The sequence below is a fragment of the Anthonomus grandis genome, chromosome 2, assembly GCF_022605725.1.
Source record: "Anthonomus grandis grandis chromosome 2, icAntGran1.3, whole genome shotgun sequence".
Classification (NCBI taxonomy): Eukaryota; Metazoa; Arthropoda; class Insecta; order Coleoptera; family Curculionidae; genus Anthonomus; species Anthonomus grandis.
In genome coordinates, this window is record NC_065547.1 from 17,844,645 (window position 1) to 17,869,049 (window position 24,405).

General features: G+C 31.2%; 1 protein-coding gene across 3 annotated transcripts in view; it reads left to right on the plus strand.

The window, feature by feature from the left end:
- LOC126733559 (1-phosphatidylinositol 4,5-bisphosphate phosphodiesterase gamma-1) overlaps positions 1 to 23,122 on the plus strand; it is a 75,907-nt gene extending 52,785 nt beyond the window's left edge. For all 3 annotated transcript variants that reach the window (XM_050436897.1, XM_050436896.1, XM_050436895.1), the window contains exons 15-21: positions 9,799 to 10,080; positions 15,056 to 15,208; positions 15,258 to 15,515; positions 20,373 to 20,569; positions 20,660 to 20,752; positions 22,172 to 22,406; positions 22,466 to 23,122. In XM_050436897.1, the coding sequence (XP_050292854.1) occupies positions 9,799 to 10,080; positions 15,056 to 15,208; positions 15,258 to 15,515; positions 20,373 to 20,569; positions 20,660 to 20,752; positions 22,172 to 22,406; positions 22,466 to 22,585 (1,338 nt within the window). In that variant the 3' untranslated portion in view covers positions 22,586 to 23,122. The remainder of the gene's footprint in view (positions 1 to 9,798; positions 10,081 to 15,055; positions 15,209 to 15,257; positions 15,516 to 20,372; positions 20,570 to 20,659; positions 20,753 to 22,171; positions 22,407 to 22,465) is intronic.
- The last annotated feature ends 1,283 nt before the right edge of the window (positions 23,123 to 24,405 follow it).

The window sequence follows — 24,405 nt, forward strand, 5'->3', positions numbered from 1 at the left end:
TATTTTAAAACGCATTGAAGTTAATGAAGGGGATTTTGAACAGTTGTTATAGTAGCGTTATTTGTATGTTTCTTTGTTTATTATTGTTTTTGGCATATTTTTTTAAAAATAAAATATAAAAAAATAAATTTCTTTTACTTTGGTTATGATATGAAAATTAACAAAAAAGTCGTAATATTTTATTTTATTCAGTAACTATTCTGATTTTACATAAATATCAATAATCTTAGGTATTAATTTTATTTTATTTAGCATTGCTAAAAATCTAGTAAATTTAAGTCATTCATATATTATAAGAACCTAAAAGTGCGATTGATTCGAAAATGATTGCTATTAGCGAATTTAATAAGGTATACATTTTTTATGTAAAATTAAAAAAGGAATTTATTTTGATACTTTTCAAACCAATTAATAATTTAAAAAATTAAAAACTAACGTAACGAGCGCCCTCTACCGAAAACAGGAAAACTGTTTTATTTTTCTTTTTAAAAGACTCGTATGTTCTAAATTTAATGACAGTATGTTATTAAGTTCAAGACCTATGAGAAAAAATGATAAATCAAATAATACTTTGACACTCTGTATTTCAGTTACTATTAAAGTTAGGATAAGGCAAGTTGACCAATCACATTATTTTGACGTAAGGAATCTACTGTTGTTCTATGTTTCATTACTTTTAGGACACCCTGTATATGTCAATAACTGATACTAGAAATATAGTTTAAGGCTTAAGAATTAGAGTGTTGTTGCTTGATTGGGACATTTAATTAGTGTTTTCATATTTAATCTAATTTTTGTGTAATAATATTTTATTGAGTAAGCATAACAACAGGTTTTCAGTGTCACATCTAAAGTTGATAGATTATGTAGTCTAGTATTATGTTTTTAATATACAGCATTTCAGTTATGTTGCGTTTAAATAAGAATTTTGGTTAGTCGAGAATTTGTATGTTATTAAAGTCAAAAAAAAATGATCCAGTTCCCCTTAGAACATTAAAAGACTAGAATTAGTAAACAATAATACTATAATAAAAGTTTTAAAAAATAAGTTTGTTTAAGTTCCAGCGGGTTGTGTTGTTTACAAACATATTCACCGATTCTCTGTTGTTAAGTTTATATACATTTTCAAAAAAAGGGAAATTATTAGTTATATGTATATCAACACATATAATAATGTGAATTTAACTTATTGGTGTTAGATTTTGGATTAGAAGTAAAAATAGGTATATCTTATTTTAAGCGCAAAAATAACATCTTCCAAGCAAAAAAAAAATTATTAACATTATTATTTCCGAAATCGATTCTAAAAAAATTGAAATGTTAACACCGCAAGCAAAAGCTGCTGTCAGCTTCTTGTGTCATCTCGTCAAACGGCTTTGTGTTTACATTCGGCATTTGTGAATTTCTGTGTTTTTTCTTTAGTTTTTGGTTAACAAAGGAAGCATTTTAGTGTTTTTGTGAACTGTTACGATGGTAAAAACTTGTACCCCACCATGAAAAAAAGGCCATTCAAGCCGATCTTTTCACAAGCAAATATGATACTGTCATAACATGATATCAAGGGAGAAACGTCATTATAAACGTAGAATAATAAAAACTTATTAAGAAATCCATAATAATTATAAAATATTATTTATTTACTTAAAAGTAATTTTTATTAAATAGGTGCCTTTACTCTAATGGAGTACGTTAAAAAAACGCATAAAGAGTTCATAAACGGTAATATTGTTTATAATTTAAAGCATAATCTATTATAAATAAATATTTATCATGGAAATATTTTTTACGACGTCACTGGTAAAGATTTCTTGTGTCGGTGGAGTCAGCAATGCGATCGAGCAGCATTGCGATGTTGTTGCCTTTTTCTCACATATACGTAATCTGCATTCATTGTACTTTGAATATTCTTATTGACTTCTTTATAAGGTATTTTATCATATGTTATTAAAGAAAATGCTTCGTACTTTATTAAAAAGGAACAGTAGTATTGTTTTGTGCCTGTCAAAATAAGTGCCTAATTTTTATGATGTTAAAGAGTTTTTTTTTCATTTCTACATAAGCATTTGGCATCATTGCATCAGAGATGTTGCGAGCAAACAAACAGCACATAGTTCCATGGCAATGCTAATTCTAGCCTTACAATGTTATATGCAGTTCCCTAACATGTTCAAGTGGTGCTGTAGGGTGAATCACATTTTTTTTAGGTTATCTCTTTTGCATTGTTGAATACGTTCTTCGAGATATTTACCTACACAATTCTTGCCACACTTTTTACAAGGAATTGTGTATATTACACCTGACGGCAAGTGTAATGAAGTTTTACTTTTCTTTTTGCAAATCAACTTGCAGTTCTCTTCTATAGTGTTAATGTTAGGAAATGCGATTTTTATTTGCTCGTAGTTGATAGGATCTGCTAACAGTTCCCAGTTGTAGAGACCTGAAGATGAATTAAATATAATTCGAAACGTTCGCTAAAAACCGATAGTTTTCTCCTGCAATTGGCAAATTTTTCACGCGAAATTTTTTTTACTTTTTAAATGTCCGAAAGTTTTTATAATTAATTTATAATTAATTTAATTTTTAATCGACATTATAGGCATCAAATTACGCAACTTTGATACAATTTAAATGAATTTGTATCTGTTTCTAATGGTCACCCTCGAGTTTGAGACACGCTATGCATGTGGCTCATTATGGAAAGTAGATAGGGTCAACAAGATTTTAGTGTCTTGTTTCTTCAACTTCTTAATAAAACTTCATTTAATTTACTATATAACATATTGTAGAAGACATTGCCAAAACTTTAACGAGTCCTCAACTCGACTGGTCAAAAATGTGATATTGGAAATTCAGGGTGTGAAGTATTAATATTCTTAAATACCTCTAAAACCAAAATATTTTGATTTTTTTTACTGTTAAATAGTAAACCACACTCACTTCTATTTCTTGTTCCTTCATTTACATAATTTAACACTTTTCGATGGGATTCAAAAACATCTTATTGCATTTGGGACCACCCGTAAACAAACAATTAAACCCATCGGTATTTAAAATAACACCCTGAACCGGTTCTAACCCGCGTCTAACTATTTTTAACTCCACATACGCGATTCGATAAGGTGTAATCAAAATTTTTCCCATAAAAGCCTTTTAGGTCACTAGCCCCCCTGAGGAATGTAAATTGTATACTACGTGCTGTAATGGCTTAAGCATTAATCTCCTTTGGATCGACCTAAAAGGCCTTTATGATGGTATTATTATTATGTATTTGATTATTGCTTTCGAGACACTTTACATTATTGAAATTCTTTTATTAGTATGTATGTAAGAATTCATCTGATAAAAAAAACAATAATGTAATAAATACTACTACTTTACTTTATTGATACAAAAGAACAATAACCGATAATAGGTGTAGAATGTATCAAAATAAAATAAAATAAAATAAAGATTATAAACTAAATTAAAATTAGCATAAAACTTAGATTGCTTACACAGTATTTTAGTAATAAAATTTTCTAAAATAAAACTTACACTAATCTTAAATACAATACAATTAAAAAAAGCACATACACCCACACGACACAAGGGCAATTGAGGAACCAAGTATAATATCAATGTGGGTATTTATGCATTCAAGTAAAATTTAAATAAAAAGTAGTGTTATGTTATCTATCAGCTCAGACTCGGAAAAGTTGTATCATTAAGGAATTCATCAACTGAATAGTAGCATTTTTCAATTAGAGTTAATTTTAAAAATGTTTTACATTTTTTGCTTTTGAGTGCTCTTATCTCAATAGGTATTTTATTGAAAATTTTTATAAGATTATATTGAACATTTTTCTGAATAAAGCTAAAGCTACATTTTACATTTTTTAAATTGTCTTTATGCCTTGTTTTTCGGGGATGCTCCCTATTTGTTTCTGAAAAGAGGTCTGGATTATCTTTAACAAACAACGCTGCTTCCAAAATGTAAGTGCATATGAGTGTTAAGATTTTATTTTGTTTAAATTTTTCCCTGCAAGTCTCTATCACTTTTAGGCCATTTATATTTCTGATACAGCGTTTCTGAAGAAGAAAGATCCTAGCTTCCTCCGAGCTGTCACCCCAGAATATGACTCCATATAGACGAGAGTGTACATAAGCATGGTATGCTATTGTTGATGTTTCTATACTTACATGCAAGGGAATTATTTTTAATGCTCAGCAGTAAGAGGCTAATTTTGTCTGCAAGAAAGTCAATGTGATGTGTCCAATCCAACCTATGGTCTAACCTGATCCCTAGAAAAGTTACATAATCCAGAGTTTCAATTTGTTTGAGATCTACTTTATAGGTAGTTGAATAAGTCTTTTTTTATAGTTGAATTTAATAAATTGGGATTTATCCAAATTAAGCAGTAGGTTATTATTATTAAACCAATTTTCAAGTAGTGATAAGGTGATGAACGTTTTTTGGGATATATTTTCTTCATTCTCAGTGGACAAAGTAACATTCACATCATCTGCAAACTAAACAGCGTCGCTCACAACCTCTGGTAACTCATTGGTGTACATAATATAAAGTAGGGGATCAAGTATGGAGCCCTGTGGTACTTCCCGACATACGCCCTCCACCCCCGACCCATAGCCTGAATCAGCAATATACTGACTACGCCCAGTCAAGTAAAAGCGAAGCAGTTGCAGAGCAACCCTACGCACTCCACACCTCTCCAATTTTTCCTGCAGAAGGCTGTGATCGACACTGTCAAATGCCTTTTATAGGTCAAGCATCATAGCAACTGTTACCCGACATTTATTCAGTGAATTTAATCTCTTATATAAAGCCTGATATATCGCTCAAATTCTTGATTTTTTTACTAAATCCATTTTGAAAATCTGAGATCAAGTTTTCTGTTTCAAAGAAATGTAGTAATCGCTCATATATAACTTTTTCAATAACTTTACTAAAATTGTTTAACAAAGCAATGGGTCTGTAGTTTTTTATTTCTTTTTCATCCCCTTTCTTGTAAATTGGTATTATTTTTGTAATTTTAAGATCAGTTGGAAAAGTCCCGGTTTCTATGCTGAGATTCACTAAAAAGCTGAATGGATGTGCAATTTCTGCGGCAACTGATTTTATTAAATGCACAGGAATCTCGTCTCTTTCAGCTGATTTTTTACTTTTTAGGTCATTTATTGAAATTATTTCATTTGGACATGTTGGGTGAAAAAATAAGGACTTTTGTGAATTTTTTATGTTTTAAAGCCTCGTCCCGATTTATTTGAAGGTCTAGACAACTTGTTATGTAATGATTGTTTATTTCATCTAAGATCTCTAAATTACTTTTACTTTTACCACTCTTAATATTTTCAATAACAGACATTTTGTTTTTTGCTACCTGCCCTGTGCATTTTTTTACAAAATCATGAACCGGAAATGAACCGGAAACGATCAGGGAAAGGAAGCACCGAATCAGAAAATGAATGGGCTTTCCGAATCTGTGCATATCAATTGGGGAAATTGTGTATTGCGGCCAGGAAAATTCGGCAAACATTTTGACGTCTTCGAAAAATGCCGTTTTTTTGACAAGTCAGTGGTTTTATACCGGGGTGAGACGAAATGAAATTTGCCCTATTATTTTATTAAAATTATTTGAATATATACACGGGTCAGTCGTAATGATCTATTTAATTTAAAATAAAAATTTAGATATTTTGTGAGTTTTTACTATTTAGTTTATTATTAATATATGTTAATAATTCTTAAAGATTGCTTTTGGGTTATAAATAAAATTTTTTTGAAATTATTGATTTTTAAGGTTAGTCTAGTATCATAACTTTTTTGGTATTGGTGCGATTTGGTTGAAATTTGGTACCTAGTACCTATTTCGGATAAGATTAATAAATTTTTACAGATATTTGACATGACTATGTTTTAAGGTCACGTGACTACCTTAACTTTCTTCCTATTTGTCCGATTTGATTGAAATTTGGTATTTGGGGTTTATTTAGGATGCAATTATTAATTTTTGACAGATATTTGACATTTGACTTCCGGGTCACGTGACTATTGTAACTTTTTTGCTATGAGTCCAATTGGGTTCAAATTTGGTATTTGGGCTTTATTTAGGATGCAATTATTAATTTTTGACAGATATTTGACATTTGACTTCCGGGTCACGTGACTATTGTAACTTTTTGGCTATGAGTCCGATTGGGTTCAAATTTGGTATTTATGCTTTATTTAGGACACAATTCATAAATTTTGACAGATAATTGACAAATTATATTTTAAAGTCACGTGACTTTCATAATTCTTTTGCTATTGATCCGATTGGGTTGAAATTTAGTATTTGGGCTTTATTTAGGATGCAAGTAATAAATTTTGCCAGAAATTTGACATATTGAATTTTAAAGTCACGTGACTTCCATAACTTTTTTGCTATTGATCCGATTGGGTTCAAATTTGGAATTTAGAGTTTTATTAGGATGTCATTATTGAGTTTTTACAAATTTTTAAAATATTGCGTTTTTAAGTCACGTGACTATCAAAATTTCTTTCCTATTCGCCCGATTTGATTGAAATTTCCTATTAGATTATATGTATATATTTATAGATAATATTTTGTATTACCCTATTGCTTTTATCTTAATTAGTTAAATTGTTTCTTAGATTTGCCTTTGAAAAAAAAATTAAAAAATCATCGGTTCGGTATGCTTTAAAGGGAACTTATCTTCTTTCATAATATTGTAGCATTATTATAGATTTTGAAAAATTTTGTCATAAAGCTTTTGTATTACTTTTTGAATGGTCTTTAGCCAGAAAAAAGAAATTTTGAATTTGGAGCATGTTTTGAAAAAAATTTCATTTTTGGCCGGATTTTGTTCGAAAATCGATAAATGCAAATAAATAGGTTTTCTGTTCATTTTAGAGTCAAATCGATAATAACTTTTTTAAAAGGTATCCTGGAGTAGTACAAGATAGAAAAATAAAAAATTGAAATTTTTTAATAGGGCTCTTGATAATTCGATATTTATGATTAATAGTTTTTTACAATTTTCTCCGATTCTGTGATAGCTAGAAACAATTCGTTTTAACATTCGAATACCTCATAATATACCCGAAAACTTTTGTTTAAGACAAAAAGTTTTCAGAGTTATAGTTTATTTAAAAAAAAATAAAAACCATTTTTTTGAAATTTTTCATGGCTATACCCCTTTCGATTTTGGAGCAAAAAAAAATTCTTTTTTTCTTGGGTTTTTTTTAATGGATATTGCCAACTTAGGGCTTACATTATAATTTGTCGGTTATCATTTTAAGAAAAAAAATGCTACCGTGGGAAAAAACGAGTTTTCTTTTATTTTTTTTCACATTTTTACTAATATCTCGACTTCTATAGCTTCGATTCAATTCGTTGATGTTTTCTATTATTACTTATTCTCCTCCTGTTAATTCTTTTTATATTTAATTACAATTGCTTTTCGAAATAAAACTGAAAAATTAAAGAAATCGACGTAAAAACCCGGTTGTGTTATCCCTATACATAATCTCTTAAGGGACCTAATTTTTTCCTCTATATTATGGCACTCCTATAAATCGTGGAAAATTTTGTCATTAAGCTTTTTTGTTAGTATTTGAATGGTTTTCAACTAGAAAAAAGAAATTTTGAAATCGGAGCATATTTTGAAAAAATGCTCATTTTGAGCCCGGATTTTGCTTCAAAATCGAAAAATGCAAAGAAATAGGTTTTCCGTTTATTTTAGAGTCAAATCGATAAGAACCTTTTTGAAAGGTATCCTGAAGTAGTACAAGATAGAAAAATAAAAAATTGAAATTTTTCCATAGAGCTCTTGATATTTCGATATTTATGTTTAATAGTTTTTTACAATTTTCTCCGATTCTGTGATAGCTATAATCAATTCGTTTTAACAGTCGAATACCTCGTAATATTCCCTAGAACTTTTGTTTAAGACAAAAAGTTGTCAGAGTTATAGTTTAGTTAGAAAAAAATAAAAACCATTTTTTCACAATTTTTCATGGCTATACACCCCTTTCGATTTTGAAGCAAAAAAAAAATTTAACAAATTATGGTTCTTTGAAGCATGATACCCCAACCACTGGTCATCTCTTTCCTTGGCATATAAACGTTGGTACACTTGATAATTTTTGTTTTTTTTTAAGAATTCCTTTATAGCCATTCACAGACAAGACCTAAAGGTTCCAAACTGGTCCCCACGGACCAAAAGTATAGGAGCGAAGCGACTATACTTGTTTTCCCTCGCCTCTGAGGGGGCAGATCGGAGACTTGTAGAATCTGTCCCTCGTGATCAGATAGGGCTGTTGATTTTACTTCGCCTAAAAATGAATTATTAAAATTTATGTAAATATGATCCAAAAGTGTGGCACTGTTGTTTGTTATTCTAGTGGGCTATATAGATCTAGAACATTTCTTTCACTATTTGTTTTCATGCCTACTATCAAATAAATATATTTCATGTAAAATACAGAATCATGTAGGTAAGTCAAGTGTTGATCGTGTAAAATGTATTAAAAAAAACGTCCAAGTGCTGAAACCAAATGATGATTAATTCAAACTCTTTCAAGCCTTTCCGTTAAGACATTAAAAATTATGTAATTTCTGGAAAATTGACTCCAAAAGCGTAAAATACAAATTATTTAAAATTCATCTATTACCTGTAATAAAATGGAAAAATTACTTCAAATGATTACATGAAATAATATCTTCAATTCCTAGAAGATATGTCAAATGACTTTAAATTACTGTATTAGTTCACATTTCATGTCAGAGTCTGGAATATTGTATACTTTTATGCCACTGCACAATATTTATAGATTCGCCAGAGAAGATTCTGTGTGAGATAACATTTAGAATGTGTAAAACATCATTTTTTCGCTGACATGACCCAAACTAATTAGCTGTATAGACTGATTCGCAGGTTTTAGAAGTCATATCAAGTAAATGATTTTTTATATATAGAATATCATTTTTATATAGATAGAAGTATAAAAATGTGGTGCAGGTAATCGCTCTTGGTAACAAACGTGTTGGTGCTTGACCTTCACTCTTAAAGCCCTTGTCGGGTTTCCGCCAGTGCAGAAGACGTAATACTTATATGACGGAATATTTTGTTGTACATCCATTTGGTTTATTAGTACCAAGATCTTTTTTTTTTTATTTTCCACTTGGAATTTGTGCTAAGAAGAACATTCCTTGTCTTTACCGGGAAGGTTTCATTTAAGGGACTGAAAAAGGACAACGAATAATCAAGAACAAGGTGCTTGATGTACTTGATAAGCATTTTGTATCGAGTAAACTGGGAGAAATTATTACTTTTTTTTTCAATGCAGTTGAACTGTCCATCTTCCAGGAATAAAAAAAGTTTATTTCTTGAAATCCTTAATTTAAAAGCGTTCTGATAAGATATTAGGTAATATAATTAAAAAACAACCTACGGTGCTTCCATAGTTAATATTAAAGTATAGAATTGATTGTGGGCACCGCGTTTAGTGTCAATTAAATGCTGACACCATTCATGTATTGAAGTAAGTCAATGGAATATCTCAACTATTAGGTGTCAAAAAATGAATAAACGTGTATTTTTATTCTACTTGCCAAAACCACATTCAAATTTATAGCAATAAAAACTTAATAACTCTTAAATTTTTATTTAGTCTTACAGAAAGATACTCCAAAACTACCATAAAAGTGTCAAAATGATCTGTCGGAGATCTGTGTAAATAACGATTATATAAGTAACTATATTACCAAACACTTATAATTTAAATCATGTTTTCAGGAACAAGATGAATCGCCCCCATACAACCACACTACCCCATCATACATGGATCCTTCATCAGTATTCGTCCCAAAGATCACAGTGAAAGCCAAGTACGACTATAGAGCGCAAAGATCTGATGAATTATCTTTCTGTTGTCATGCAATTATCACCAACGTTACCAAACCATCAGACAGTCCCGATTGGTGGCGCGGTGATTATGGTGGGGCAATACAAAGATACTTTCCAGCTGCTTATGTGGAAGAAATCGAACGGACCAGCCCTAGTCAGGATGATTCTGGAGTAAGTAATGTCAAATTTAGTTCTTTAAGAGCGCCCTCCACCACGTTATCAAATCAGATTTGGAGTTGCGTCGTATTTCCGCATCGGATTCCGTGTTTGCTCGCAGTCGCAACGGTGTCGCAGTTTCCACCGTCCCACCCATTAGATCAACATCTGACGACGCCAGTTGACTAACATCCCCATTGGATGTTAATCAACTGGTCTCATTTATTCGTGTTAAGTTTTATAAACTTAAAAAAAAATCATTGTTTTCAACAGAAAACTCAATAAACACAATTTGAAATTATTTTATTAAATAAATATAAGTATTTATATGAAGTTTTATATTTTAAAAATGTTGAAGATTTTTGTTGTGTGGTTAAGGATACTAAAAGTGTCTCTAGTAGTTTTAATTTTTTTTCCTAAAAAAGTAAATAATATTGGTGTTTTAGGAGAATGGTTGGCCCCTATCTTTTTCAAATAAAAAAGTGAAATTCGGTTTAATAGGTATTTGTTATATTCAAATTGGGATTGAGTGATATATTCAACTGTGTATCTAACTTGTTTAGGATCACTTTCGGTTTGACCGTAAATTACCCTAGCTTTCTTATTTTAAATAGGTGCTTCAAATTTTTAAATATAAAAATATATACGATGCTAAAAAAGCATTTTTTTAGCTTTTAATCCTTAAAATTTATTAAAATATGTTAATTTTTCTTTTATGATGTTTGTGTTTATATTTCGTAAAGGGTTTCTTATTTTCAGTCCTCTGGTAAATCTAGGCGCTATAATCTTTAGTAGCAGGCATTTAAAATAAAATTCAGTAAGGAATGGTTCCATGTTATTCTCCCAAAATACGTCGTCTCTTTGAATCTAAAACATAAAATTGTTATTGAAATTTAAACATATATAAACATCCTAGCGATGACCAAACAATAAAGTAACAATTCTTCCTTCTTATTATATGCAGTTGTCCTTGTATTTGGTAGTAATAACTATGCGATATTTTTAGTTTTAATTTTCCATTAACAAGTGTGATAAATATAATTTTGTTTTGCTTAATTGCATCTTCTATTATGAGTTTTGTAGCTGTTGATGGACATTTTATTTCTATAATTCCTTCTTCTTTAATTAGCCCATCTGGACTTGCTGCCAAATATAGTAAATAGGAGTCTGCATAAAGCCCACATTTTGAAACTGTTGTGGCATACAATTTTGCAAATTACTTTATTTCAAATGGTTCCTCCCTTGTCATCCGGTTTTTTTCTCTAGCTGAGCAATTTGCTCAATATTTTTGAAAATTTATTGTAAAAATGTTTCCTTGCGAATTTCGAACTGCTCAGATAATAAATCAGGTTCAATTGAGGCCCCAGGACCATAATCTTTATTATCAAGAAGACTTTTTTTTGTATATTTTCTATTGAAATAGCCTTTTTGGTTTTACTCTCCTTTTTTTAATCATTTCAGCATATTTTTTCGTAAAGCTTCTTGAGATTTTTTTCTCTTCAGAAAGAATTGTTGAAATTGCTAAATGGTAATCTCCTCAGCTTAAATTAAATGAAATTGATGCAGTTTCTCAGCTGGCTTAGTCCGACCTACGATTTATTAGGCTTGATGTATTATGTATTAACCTATTAAAACATACTAGTAGGTCATCGAGTAAGCCAGAATCTTTCAAGGCTGAAATATAATTATATTCTTTGTCTCTCCTAGAGCATTTAAAATAGTCTAGTAGTTCACATTACATCTCCAAAAACGTCGTAGAATCACATTTTTACGTCTTTGGTTAAATTATTGATTTCGTCTTTGCTGAAAAATTGAAAATGTGGTTCCTTGTTTCACTCTATATCTAACTGCCATTGTAATGCAAATTCGTAATCATTTTATGTTGGATAATATTATTTTTCTTAGCGTAAGCCGAACTGGAGAATTAGTCGATGAGCTTCTTGTTTTACCTAAAAAAAATAAAAAAATAATTTTAGAGGGAAACAAAGAAATTATAATTTTTTATTTTATAAAGTCATCCTCAGGACGTTTTAATTAAAACGTCCTTTATTTTTTGAATATAAAAAATCTCATTGTATTGTCCTGAAGATTTTGAAACTGACTTTATGAAAGTCGAAAAGTCGACATCGAAATCATAAGAGCTTTGGTTTTATTTGGATCTCTTTCCAACAAATCACGCTAAAATAATTTATATTGGATCGCAAAACATTCGAAAAAAAAAAGTTTATATCTTGATGTGCAATGCGTAAATGAGATACCAGTAGAGCAAATTTTATTACCCACCTAAAATAAAAAATAAAAATTCTATAGGTATTTAGCCTAAAACTTAATTTGCCAAAGAGTTGATTTGGGTAACAGATAAGAATTACATTATTCTTTTTACATGATACAATAAAATTTTTAAGACTTGCATATAACACAAAATTTGCTACAAACATTTTTCAGCGATTTCTGCATTCAACTTTTTGAACTAATGTTACTCCATAGGGCCGTGTTTCTAGTAGCTTTTTGTAAACACTGCTGTCTCCATCACCAACTAATCTTAATCTTTAATCTTAATATATTAGGCCATACATTTCAATGCTCGTTTTAAAGCTTCCGCCAATTATTTCACTCTCCATGCTACTAGATGTGGCGTCCCAATTTGTGAATCATTTATGACCTGGATCTGGCAAAAGGTTTTTTGCAATTGCTCAAAACAAGCTTTCCGGTTCTTCCACGAACGACTGAACCAACTTATTTTTGGATATATCTCAGACAAAAAGAATTTGTAGAAAAGTTATATTCTGCTTTTTATATTTACTATATATAATACGTACCACACCAGATGCGCATCATAGTTTACATTGTAAGAGCGTTTGATCCAAGCACCATCAACGACAACAGTAATAAATAGCAGTTGAGTATTAGGGTCGATAGTTTTTCTCTCCCAAGCCATTTCTTGAATTACGTCTGCTACTATCTCATGATACTTTTGGTATGTCTTATTCGACATAAAGGGTATATTTAAAAGTGACATGCATTCTTCTGCAGCAGAATATCCAAGGCCTGTAGATATTGTTCCTAGTACAAGACTTTTGTTTATACCCACGGCCATCATCTTCATTTAATAAATTGAAAGTATTTAATTTCATTGCACATGTTACACTTTAATTTTAATGAAGTTTTAAGGTCTTGTTTCTCCAACTACATCCATATTTGAAAAAATGCATCCAAATGGACCATGTTTGCAGATTTTTTAAATTTCATTAAATGGGAATTCTATGTCAACTAGGCGTCGTCCAAGTGAAACTTTGCTCTCAGGACTACAAATAAATCCAATAAAAATATTAAACGAATAAAATTACAGTAAAATATGCCATATGTTACATAAAAATAATGTAATAATAAAACTTTCCTATTAATGCTCTCGCTTCGGATCCAATTATTATTTTCGCGAGCACTAGATCCTGCTAAAGGAGTTGTCTATACGGGCCTCTCATAAGTTTTTTTCTCTGAGTATATAGACAATCGTAATGAAATGATGTGTAATATTTCGATCGAAAACGATCCAAGGTGTAACAGAAAAGGTCCGTACATGAAAGAAATACTACATTGGCAATTTTAGATCTTGTATCCTATTGCAGACTTATTTAACAACTTGCAGTATGCAGGTACCATATTCTATGATTAGAGGTAAAGCCTTTAATTGTGGGACGCACACAGAGTATCGTTTTATACATGCAATTTTTAAATAAAATTATTTTACTTCTGTAAAATAGGACACAAGGTTTACTCAATTCAAGTAAAGGACAATCTTCGCGTGCGGCGTGAATGAATTATATACGTTCAATTTGGGGAGAAGTCTAGGTAGTAGAAGGGGAAGTACGCAATCGTTTTGTTTTTGTGGTAAGATCTGGTCATTGCAAGATTTTCACACCCAAGATGTTGGCCAGACCGGTATAGTTTTTTTTGTCCACAAATCACTATCCTATTTTAGATATTTAATTTTAGTTACATCTCTTAGAGCATTCGCTGGGAACGAAAGGTACGAAATTTAGCGGGATGGATAAAAAGCATCGTATTTTTTGTTTTTTCTGGATACGATTTTAATATTTATTTTTTAATCAGAACAGGCAACAAAAGGTTATAAATAATTTAATTATTTAAATGCAAATATCTCAAAACGTATTGGCAGTATCAAAAAAATGTGTTATTAAAACTGCTGCCCGTAAAATGCGCAACAAAAAAGGTCATTTGGGTTACTTGGTCACAGCTATGTACCAAAACGAAAGACCGACGTTTATTAAATCTTAGCGAATAAATTTTTACAGCGATGCAAAGTTACCACAAATATAAGCAGATATGCCGCTATTCTAAATTTTTTTAATCTCATATGCAAGTAGTAATTTATTTATTATAATAAGATTAAGATGAAATGAAATGAATAATTATGACTATGTTTTACTAAGCTGAATTAATTAAAATAATAAAAATAGAATTATATCACATAAAAACATTACAGTCGTACACTATAGACATCGCCACTACGCAGTTATTTGTTATTTATTATTGCACTCAAGCGCTTGAATTTTGAAATCCCTTGCGAATTTTGGTAAATACCTGCAACATTTTTTAAAAATAAATTTATTCGCTACGACCAATAACTCTTTTCGCCATATTTGCATTTAAACAATTTAATTATTTACAACATTTGTTGCCTGTTCTGATTTTAAAATAAAATCCAAATAATGTTCAGCATTGCAAAAAACATAAAATAAGTGACTTTAACCATTTTGTGCAATTTTGTATAGGCAAGGAGGAAAAAGGTACAAGGTTTATAAAAGTCCTTTGCTATAGGCATGTGTTTAGTTGTTGAAATATTTAAAGGCATGAAAAGGGCATTTTGAACGTTTGTTTTGTTGAGGTTTTATTGTTAAGACAGTAATAACAATGATTTCCTCAATTTAACCGTCTCTAAGCTAAACTTAATAAATTTCTCCAATTGCAGTCTGATTCAGTTATCCAGGGATCTCTAGACATGAAAGGAGCAGTGGTCGAACTGATAAATAGACCGGAAAGACCTGGTCTCGAATGGCTAATCAGAATCGCCCCGTCTACCGCCCTAGTGCCGTTTGATTGTGCCGTGCAATCTAGAGATTATGTAAGTTAGAAACTCCCTAAAAGTTACGGATATTAAACAGTTTATTCAGGCATTAGAATGGGTTTCGGCTATTAGAGAAGTAACACAAAAAGCGACTCAGCAAGAGATCCAGCATAGGGAAATGGAAAGGACTTATAGGATCGCCAAAGAGCTTTCGAATATCATCATTTATTGCCGTTCGATTTCTTTTAACATGGAGAGGGCCAAGTATGGTTTTGTATTTTATGAGATGTCAAGTTTTCCGGAGACTAAGGCAGAGAGATTGCTCTGTCAGTTAGAGAGACCATTTTTCTTAAAATATCATCAGGTAAGATATCATAAGTTAATAGAAGTGGTCGAAATCGATAAAAAATTAAATAACCCGTTTCCAATCCAAATAATCCGATCCAAAATCCGATCCCGAATCCAAATAAAAGGTCGTCCAAATGTTTTCCCTCGCGTTCACGACACACCTTCAATCTAACATTCTAATTTCTCATGACGGATTGGGAGGTGGTAGGCTCCGTGATGGCTTCCATTTCGTGGCGAATATTTGGTTCAACTGCGCCAGAAAAGTTGGTTAATTAATGTCGACTTTAGATTTGAGGTAACCCGCCACAGGAAAAAGTCCATAGGATTGAAAATCAGGACTGCCGGCCAATTTATGTCACCTCTTCTCAAAATTAATTTGCTTGGAAAAATTTGCGGCAGAAAGGCATTAGACGCATTTGACGTTACGCTCTCCTGGAACCATGTTCATTGGTTATAGGCAGGAACATTCTGTAGTTCAGGCATCAAAAACTCATCCAACATCCCTGTAGAACACTCTGAATTCCTGTGAGGGCACATCCCCTTTCAACTTCAAAAAAGTATGAACAGAAGAAAATAGAATTCCTCGGGATGTTTTGCTTATTTACGTACCCATTACGATGAAAATGAGCTTAATCCGAGAATAAGGTTTTGGTAAACGTTTGTAAGCGCTCAATTGCTTCGTTTACGAATTCTAGCATCTGATTGGCATCCTGGGGTTTTAATTCTTGCACCAATTGAATTTTATAGCGGTGCAGAATTAGGTCTTTGTGCAAACTAACTAATTACAAGTAACTATTTTTTAGTAAAGACTTGAATATAATAGACTTGATGTTATAAAGCAATTTCAGCAGTTTTTTAGTCGCAGCACCTCGGAGACACATACCCTACGTTAAAATTTTCTATATTAATAAAATTACATAATTCTTTTTTAAACTCCATCCTAATTTATAGAATTTTTATAATGGTTTTCTCATTTTACTGACAATCACAAGCATTACACTCTATACAGTTGGCATTGTGTATTTTCATATTATTTAGAGAAGTGTTTGGCATCTAGCTTTGTTCATAGAGAAACATAAATTTTTTATATTTGTTGGATATATCAATATTTAGGAAAAGTAAACTGCAATCAAGCAAATCGTTAAGAACGCTCAATCAATTAAAAATCATTTTTTTTGCCTTCCTGTCAGTGTTTGGAATAATAATTTCTAAGATCTATTGCATTTCTCACGTTGCAATTATGGCACTGATTTACTTGTGTTATTGTTATGTTTTATTTCAATCAATCAATCAATCAATCATATGCTTTATTGTCAAAAAATTACAAAATTTTGTAGACAAAGCTAATAACAAAAAACATATAAAAACAAAACAAAACACACAAAATAAAAATAAAATATATAAACAAAATAAATACATGCAAAACTGTACTAAAACAATGTACCTGGTCAATATACATCATGATGTATAAAATGTCAATAAAAATAAACACAATAGTCAATAACAGTAAATTAATTAAATACAAAATGAAAGTGCAATTCATTTACTAAAGAAAAAAAAACTAATATATTCTCTATTTTAAGACATAAAAAGAGCCAGTGTGTGTGTGATACCCAAAAAGGTATCCTAGAAAAAAATCCTCCACTACGTACTAGGCTTTTTCCAGAAAGTATGCCTTCAAAGCATTATGAAATCGAGGAAAAGAAGTAATTGATTTTAATTTCCAAAGGCAAATGATTATGCATCTTTTTGGCTCTGTATAGAATAGAGCTTTTTACTAACTCGGACCAAGGGGTTTGCAGATAAAGATCATGGCACTGCGTTGCGAAGTGAATAATTGTGAGACGGCCTACTTGGCATTTCTGACTTATGTTTGCGTACTAAGCAAATAGATTCCAATATGAATAAAGAGGGAAGAGTAAGTATCTTGTATTTTTTAAAGATTTCTTGACAGTGAGCTCTGCTATTAAGTCCAAGCAGATACCGAACTGCTCTCTTTGGAGTTTAAAGATGCGCTCAAATTGAGTCACACCGCATGTGCCCCAGAATGGAAGGGTGTAACGTAGATATGACTCAAAAAGGGCATAATAAACTGTTCTTGATGTTTGAAAACTTAATTCCCTGGAAACTGATCCTAAGGAAAAACATGCTGAACTTAATTTTTTATATAAGGCATCAATATGCAAGTCCCATTTTAGGGAGTAGTCAACATTAAGTCCCAAGAACTTCCAAGAACACAGATTCAACAACGTCCAAACTGGTGTTGTTAAGTACAAAGGGTTGAATAGTAGTTTTATATGATAAGACTTTAGTTGTTGAGACATTTAGGTACAGAAGATTAGAATCGCACCACGATTTAATGGTAATTAAGTCATTAGAAATAGTAGCATTTAGTGCCCTAGCATCCGGATTGCTCCATGTAAAGCTAGTATCGTCAGCAAAAAGACAGATTTTGCCACTGATTTTAAGATTGGCCATGTCATTTACAAAAATCATAAACAAAATAGGGCCCAGGACTGAACCTTGAGGTACCCCACATTCTATTGGTTTGCAAGAAGACTTCGTCGTATCAACCTTTAGAAGCTGATTTCTGTAACTGAGATACGATTTAAACCACTCGTTCAATTTGTCAATTAAGATAATATGGTTTACACAATCAAAAGCCTTGGAGAAATCCCAAAAAATTGTTGCTGTTGAATGATTATTATTTATACTGGTGTAAACACTATTAAAGAGAGAAAACATAGCATCATTTGTGCACTTGATACTCAAGAATCCAAATTGGTGAGGAGTAAGAATTTTATAATTAAACAGAAACGATAAGAGCCTTGTTTTAACCAATCGTTCAATGATCTTTGATAAAGTGGGAAGGAATGCGATTGGGCGATAGTTTGAAGCTTGCTGTTTATCTCCTCCCTTATGCAAAGGAATAATTATTGCAGTCTTAAGGCAGGTAGGAAAGACACCATTTTGGAATGACTTGTTAATTAAGTTTGTTAGATGGATTAGGGTGCAATTTGGCAGATTGGAAAACATTTTGAGAGTGAGCCCATCTGTACCAGATGATGATTTGTTTTTTATTTCATTAATTGTAGTTTGAAGCTCTGTTGATACAATGGGGGTAAAAAAGAAGCTGTGTAAATTTTCATTTCGAAGACATGAACGAGGATCGTGAGAAGGTGTTATGGTAGCCATTAGATTTTTAGCTACATTAACAAAGTAGTGATTAAGGCCCTCAGGTGAAGTAGGGATAGTGCTAGATGAAGAAGTGTTATTTCTTAATTAATTTACAATAGACCATGTTTCTTTGGCAACATTACTTGATTCGATCATCCTTTTATTATAATAAATATCTTTTGCAGCTTTTATAGTCTTATGGTATATTTTTCTATAAAGCTTGACATAGTAGAAAAAAATACGCTGTCTGTAAATTTTTTCAGGTGTGATAATGAGCCCGACGACTTTATAAAACTAGAAAATTCACTATCTATATCGTCAGAAAGAAAATCCCAATCAGCCGTTTGGCATAAGTTCTTGAATTGTAAGAAATTATTTTTGCCAAAAACACGGCCTAATTTACGTAACGCGTTTTTGCCTTTAGAATTTATGGAAAATTTAGTTAGTGCAGCTTCATGATCAGAAAATCCGGAATTAAAAACCGTACAATCTACGAGTTCAGGAGCAAAAGATGACACGACATAGTCGATGGTACTAGAACTATTTCTAGTTATTCTGGTAGGAAAGTTAATATGCATTACTATACCCATTGAGACGAAAATAGAGTGAAGAGATTCTTGAGCAGCACACACACTGGAAAAATCAATATTAAGGTCGCCACACAAAATTAATTTACCTTTTAAGGGCAAGGATTCTAGCAAGCTTAGTAGTTTTTGAAGGAAGTCAGCGTCAGGTGCTCTATATACACAAATAATAGAGAGGTTGTATGTATTATGGTAAACTATGGAAAATTCAAATACTTTTTCTGATAAAAAGTTATCAAGCTTAGTTACCGGTGAAAAATCGTTGTTTATAGACATAATCATAGTGCCCCCATGAGATAAATTAGTTCTGTTTTTCAGTAAATGGTTTTTTTTTATATCGGGTATGAAAATTTAGTTTGTTCATAAATTCTTAGTTTTTTGATGGTCCAAATCTGTGTTCGCTGTTACACTGTTAGAAATCTGAGTTCATTCTTAGAGTATAGTAGTTTATATGATATAATATTTGTATGGCCTCGTTTTGTCTTCTTTGTAATTTGTTTAATCTGTTTTTGGGCGGTTCTCCAGCAGCGAATAAAATAACTTAAATGAACAAACTCCAATTTAACTCATTGCGAATAATCCTAATAAAAGGAGTGTAGCTGGAAGTCGGCTTTTCAAACGATCATTTGCTCGAAAGATTCCAGTTACAAGAAACAAGGAATTTAGCAGATCTACAATTTTTACGTTAATTAATGAATCTTGCAGTCCTCAAGCCTTTTATCTTGTAAGACCTATAACCAACATCACCAAATTTTCGTCTTGATGTAGAGATTCTATTACGTACAACTCTATATAGGATCAGTGTGATATATTACAACTGTGGATTGGCCGATATTAAAAGAATTCGCTTAGTTTAGATATTTTTGCTTTCTTTTGTTCTTTTCAGCATTTAATAATTTGTTAGTCAATTTAAATTGTAATTCGATCTAAGCTATTCCCATTTTTAAAATATGAATTTTTTCACTCAATTGGAGTTTCTCTGTTGAGTAACGTAAATAAATAAATAAATAATGTATATACATATATAATATTACATAGGTTTGATGAGACTACGCATTGCCTAACATCTTACTTACCTTTATTTAACCACCCAAACTTCTCATGTTTTTCAGGTCCAATTTTCAAGAGTGTATCCAAATGGTCTTCGGATCGATTCCTCCAACTACAACCCCATAAATATGTGGAATTGCGGCTCTCAAATGGTGGCATTAAACTACCAAACAGGTGACAAACCGATGCAGTTAAATCAAGCTAAATTTAGGGACAACGGTGGTTGTGGATATTTGTTAAAGCCCGAATTTATGTGCTGGTAAGATTATTGTCTCTCCAGCAATGTTAGTTAAATGATATATTTAAATACAAATTATATTATTTATTTATATTATATTATTATTTGTAGGCCGAATTTTGATCCTTTTGACAAAGCTACTTTAACTGGCGTAGACCCGGTTACGGTTGAACTTAGGATTATTGCTGGACGTCATCTCTGCAGGTATTTATGGCTTAATATAAGTTTCGTATATGATCTTTAATTTTTAAATTAGTAAACATGTGCTATTGAAATTAAGTCAAGAATTTTCTACGATGATGGGATAAAAAAAACTGTATATTCTTCTAGTACCCATGACTTTTTTTTTGCTTTTAACCCAGATTCCCGACCCTAAGCTAAGATCAAAGGCTAAGTTATTATTACTTAAGATTTAACAGCTCAGGAGAAGATCGACAACATGTCAGCAGTTTTCTTAGCACTTCAAATTTTGTATTGGAGTTTCTGGTGAGGGTAATTTAAAAAGTTGGGAGTTTCTCTTCATGTCTAAAAATCTCCATGATTATTCCTATTTATAAACAGGGATATCATGAAGATTATAGCAGGTCAAACTTGGGTTTAAAACTTAGGCAGTTTATCACCTATTGATGATTTGCACTCCACCATAAATGATGCCTAGTATTTGCAGCTGTTTTCTCACACCTGTCAAAAGCATCAATATGGTGTTAAGAACTTATGGACTGCTTTTCCTAGAAATGTTCTCTAGGTATGTAATTGCTCGTTTTTCTCCAGAAGGCTGCTCTTAGACATATAGTACTCCTGACCGCAAAACAGCTAGATGAGTTTTTCACCAATATGAATCATGCGTCTCTTTACCATTTCATATATGAAAGATTGTTGTTCAAAGTTAGAATCGCATATATTTTTTCGTGCTGAAAATCCTTTAACATTATTGGATTAAGGTAACTTGTGTCCTCTGCCTGCTATAATATAGTGGCAAACTTGCCTTGAATTCAAAGGTTGGCAAAATAGTTTATGTAGGATAGTACAGAAAACAGAAAAACTTCATTCTTTAATGATTGCCAAAATGTGTGACCAAAATCAAAAACTTTTGCCACTTCTAAAAAGGTTGCTAGTGCCTCCAGGTACTTTTTTACTGTTTTTTTTTCTAAATAGAAATGGTTCATGTCAAATAGTCTGTTAGATTAGAAATTTGGAATAATTTAATTTTGTTGTTACTTTGGTCATTCATTTTTCATATGTTGAGCAACAAAAATATCGAGCAATAATTATTTCACACTGAAGTCAGGTCAAAGGTCACTGAAGCAACCCATATTTATAAAAAAGGCACCACTTTTGCTCTTTTGAATACCTTAAAAAAATTTGGACTCGATTTATTAAAGTTAATAACAGTTTAGTTACATATGTCATAATTTTTGTGTTAACGTCATTTTGATCTTTACTATTTTTTATTAGCCAAAGAGCTTAAGAGATATCAGTACCATCTTTACTGTATTGAAACTAAAGAATATTTTCCAATATGTTTTTTAAGTTAAGCAAAGTAAATATCAATAGTGAACGATTCCCTGTAATAAGTAACTTAATTTTATTTCATTGTTGCAAATAAAATAAACTCTAATTTAGGTCAAAAAAAGGCATAGCCAGTCCCTTTGTCGAGGTCGAAATAATCGGCGCCCCTTTCGATTCTGGAATAAAGCACACCACAAAACGAATAATGGATAACGGTTTCAGTCCAAAATGGACGGATGAAATATGCGAGTTTACCGTGTTTAATCCTAATTTTGCCCTTATTAGATTCATTGTTCAGAACGAGGACGTGTTTGGAGAGCCCAACTTTATCGGGCAAGCTACATATCCGGTAATTTAGTCCCTTTTGGTGTTTTAAAACGAAAATTAAATAATTTTGTTTTTTTTTAGCTTACTTGCATAAGAAAAGGTTATCGGAGTGTGTGGCTAAAAAACGCTTATAGCGAGGACTTAGAGCTAGCCTCCTTACTGGTACATATTAGTTTTAAAACAGAAACAACCCCTAGGTAATCAATACGGAATAAGAAACGGATGACAATATTTTAAATTTGGTCAATTGGAACTTTAACATATCAGTTCTATCTTGATCTAGTGATTGAAAAAATGATATTTTTGTAGCATTTACTTTGATTTTCAATTTGTTAGGAACAAAAGACAAGGAACCGGTTTATGTGCGCAAAGATAATAATATTTTCAAAAATTTTATATATTTTTTAAAGTGGTTTAAAATGGATATAAGATCTACTTAAGGGTTTCAAATCATAACATAGTTTTATATATAAATTGTTTGATGTTCTATAAAGATATATTTATTGTTGATGTATGTAATGTTGCTCTACTAGGACAGTAAATTTTATGCAATAAGTGAAACCCATTTGACATGGGGCAATAGAATGAGTCTCATAATAAATTTAAATGTCCTGTCATGTTGCACCCTCTATTGCCCTATGTACAAAGATCTTAATTAAGAGAACAGTGTTTTATGAGATTTATTGTCTTTTATTAATATTTTTTGTATTATTGTAAGTAAATAAGATGCAAAGAAAATATGTTTTTTTTTTCTTTATTTATATCAAAGCATTTTCTTGACATGTTTATAGTGTGTTACACTAGAATTGATAGTTAGAAATCAAAAACGTTTTTTTATCATGTTTAAAAATGTATAATTAATTTTATTGTATCTTTATTTATTTATATTCTTTTAAATTATTAAAAGAGTATTTTCTTTAAAAATTAAGAAAATATTTACAGTTAAATTACACCCTGATATATTCTCTAATTTAAAGATTAAATCAGTTTGCGAGTCTAACGATTTACCTCAGAAACATATCCAAATTGATTGATAATTTTGAAGTTTCAAGCATTTAAGTGATACATAATTCTCCATTCCAACTAAAAGTGTGTGAACTATACCCAGAACGGATTTCCACCAAGGTGTATAGTTCATAAAATAGAAAAACTGCAGAAATTATAAATAACATTAACAAAAGAAAAAAATACCGATTATATAATATTAATTTTATTACAATCGGACAAGTGATATAAAAATCTTCCAAAAGCAAACATGTATATTGTTACCAGATCTTATAATTTTTTTTCTTCAGTAGGAAGCGTTAATTCAGTAACTCCTAAAGTACATATGCTATTATTAACTAGAAAATTACTCTTCTTTATCCACGCACGTTTGTTCCCTAAAGGTAAACACACAAAGAAAGCAGGTCATCCAGCGCCTACTTTCGGCGCTCAATACCGGTGCCGGTTTTCCAGCTAGTATGTACATAAAGAAAGCTGGTTATCTGCCAGTATAAAGCAGACTTTGTAAAGGCAAGATGTCCAGTTCATCCTCTGATGAAGAATTGTTGCTTCTGGAAAATATTTTTTTACGAATGCGAAGACCAAGGCAAGGAATACATCCGTTAAATAAAGAACGTGTAGTTCGCTGACAATTCATGAAGAACGATTTTTTATTACACGAGAATGACATTAAGTATATTTAATTATATTTTGGAAAAAACTGAGCAACGCCTAACAAAAACATGATTCAACTGGCACAAACAGCCGATTCTTCCCGAAGAAGGACTTGTGATTACTATTGGTTGAGTAAAATATTCATTCTTATTAAAATACCATTTATTAAACCAACGCATAATTGTAACAAAACTTTCTTAAAAAAGTATAAACAATCATTGAAGACATTCTATCTATCTAAAGGTTAAGAAAATGGTGTTGAAAAATTCGTATTTTGTGCAAAAGGCTGCGTAGCTTGTGGAGTGTACGTGGATGAGGAAGAATATGAACTTCCAGCATACGGAGAAACTTGAGGTGTACAG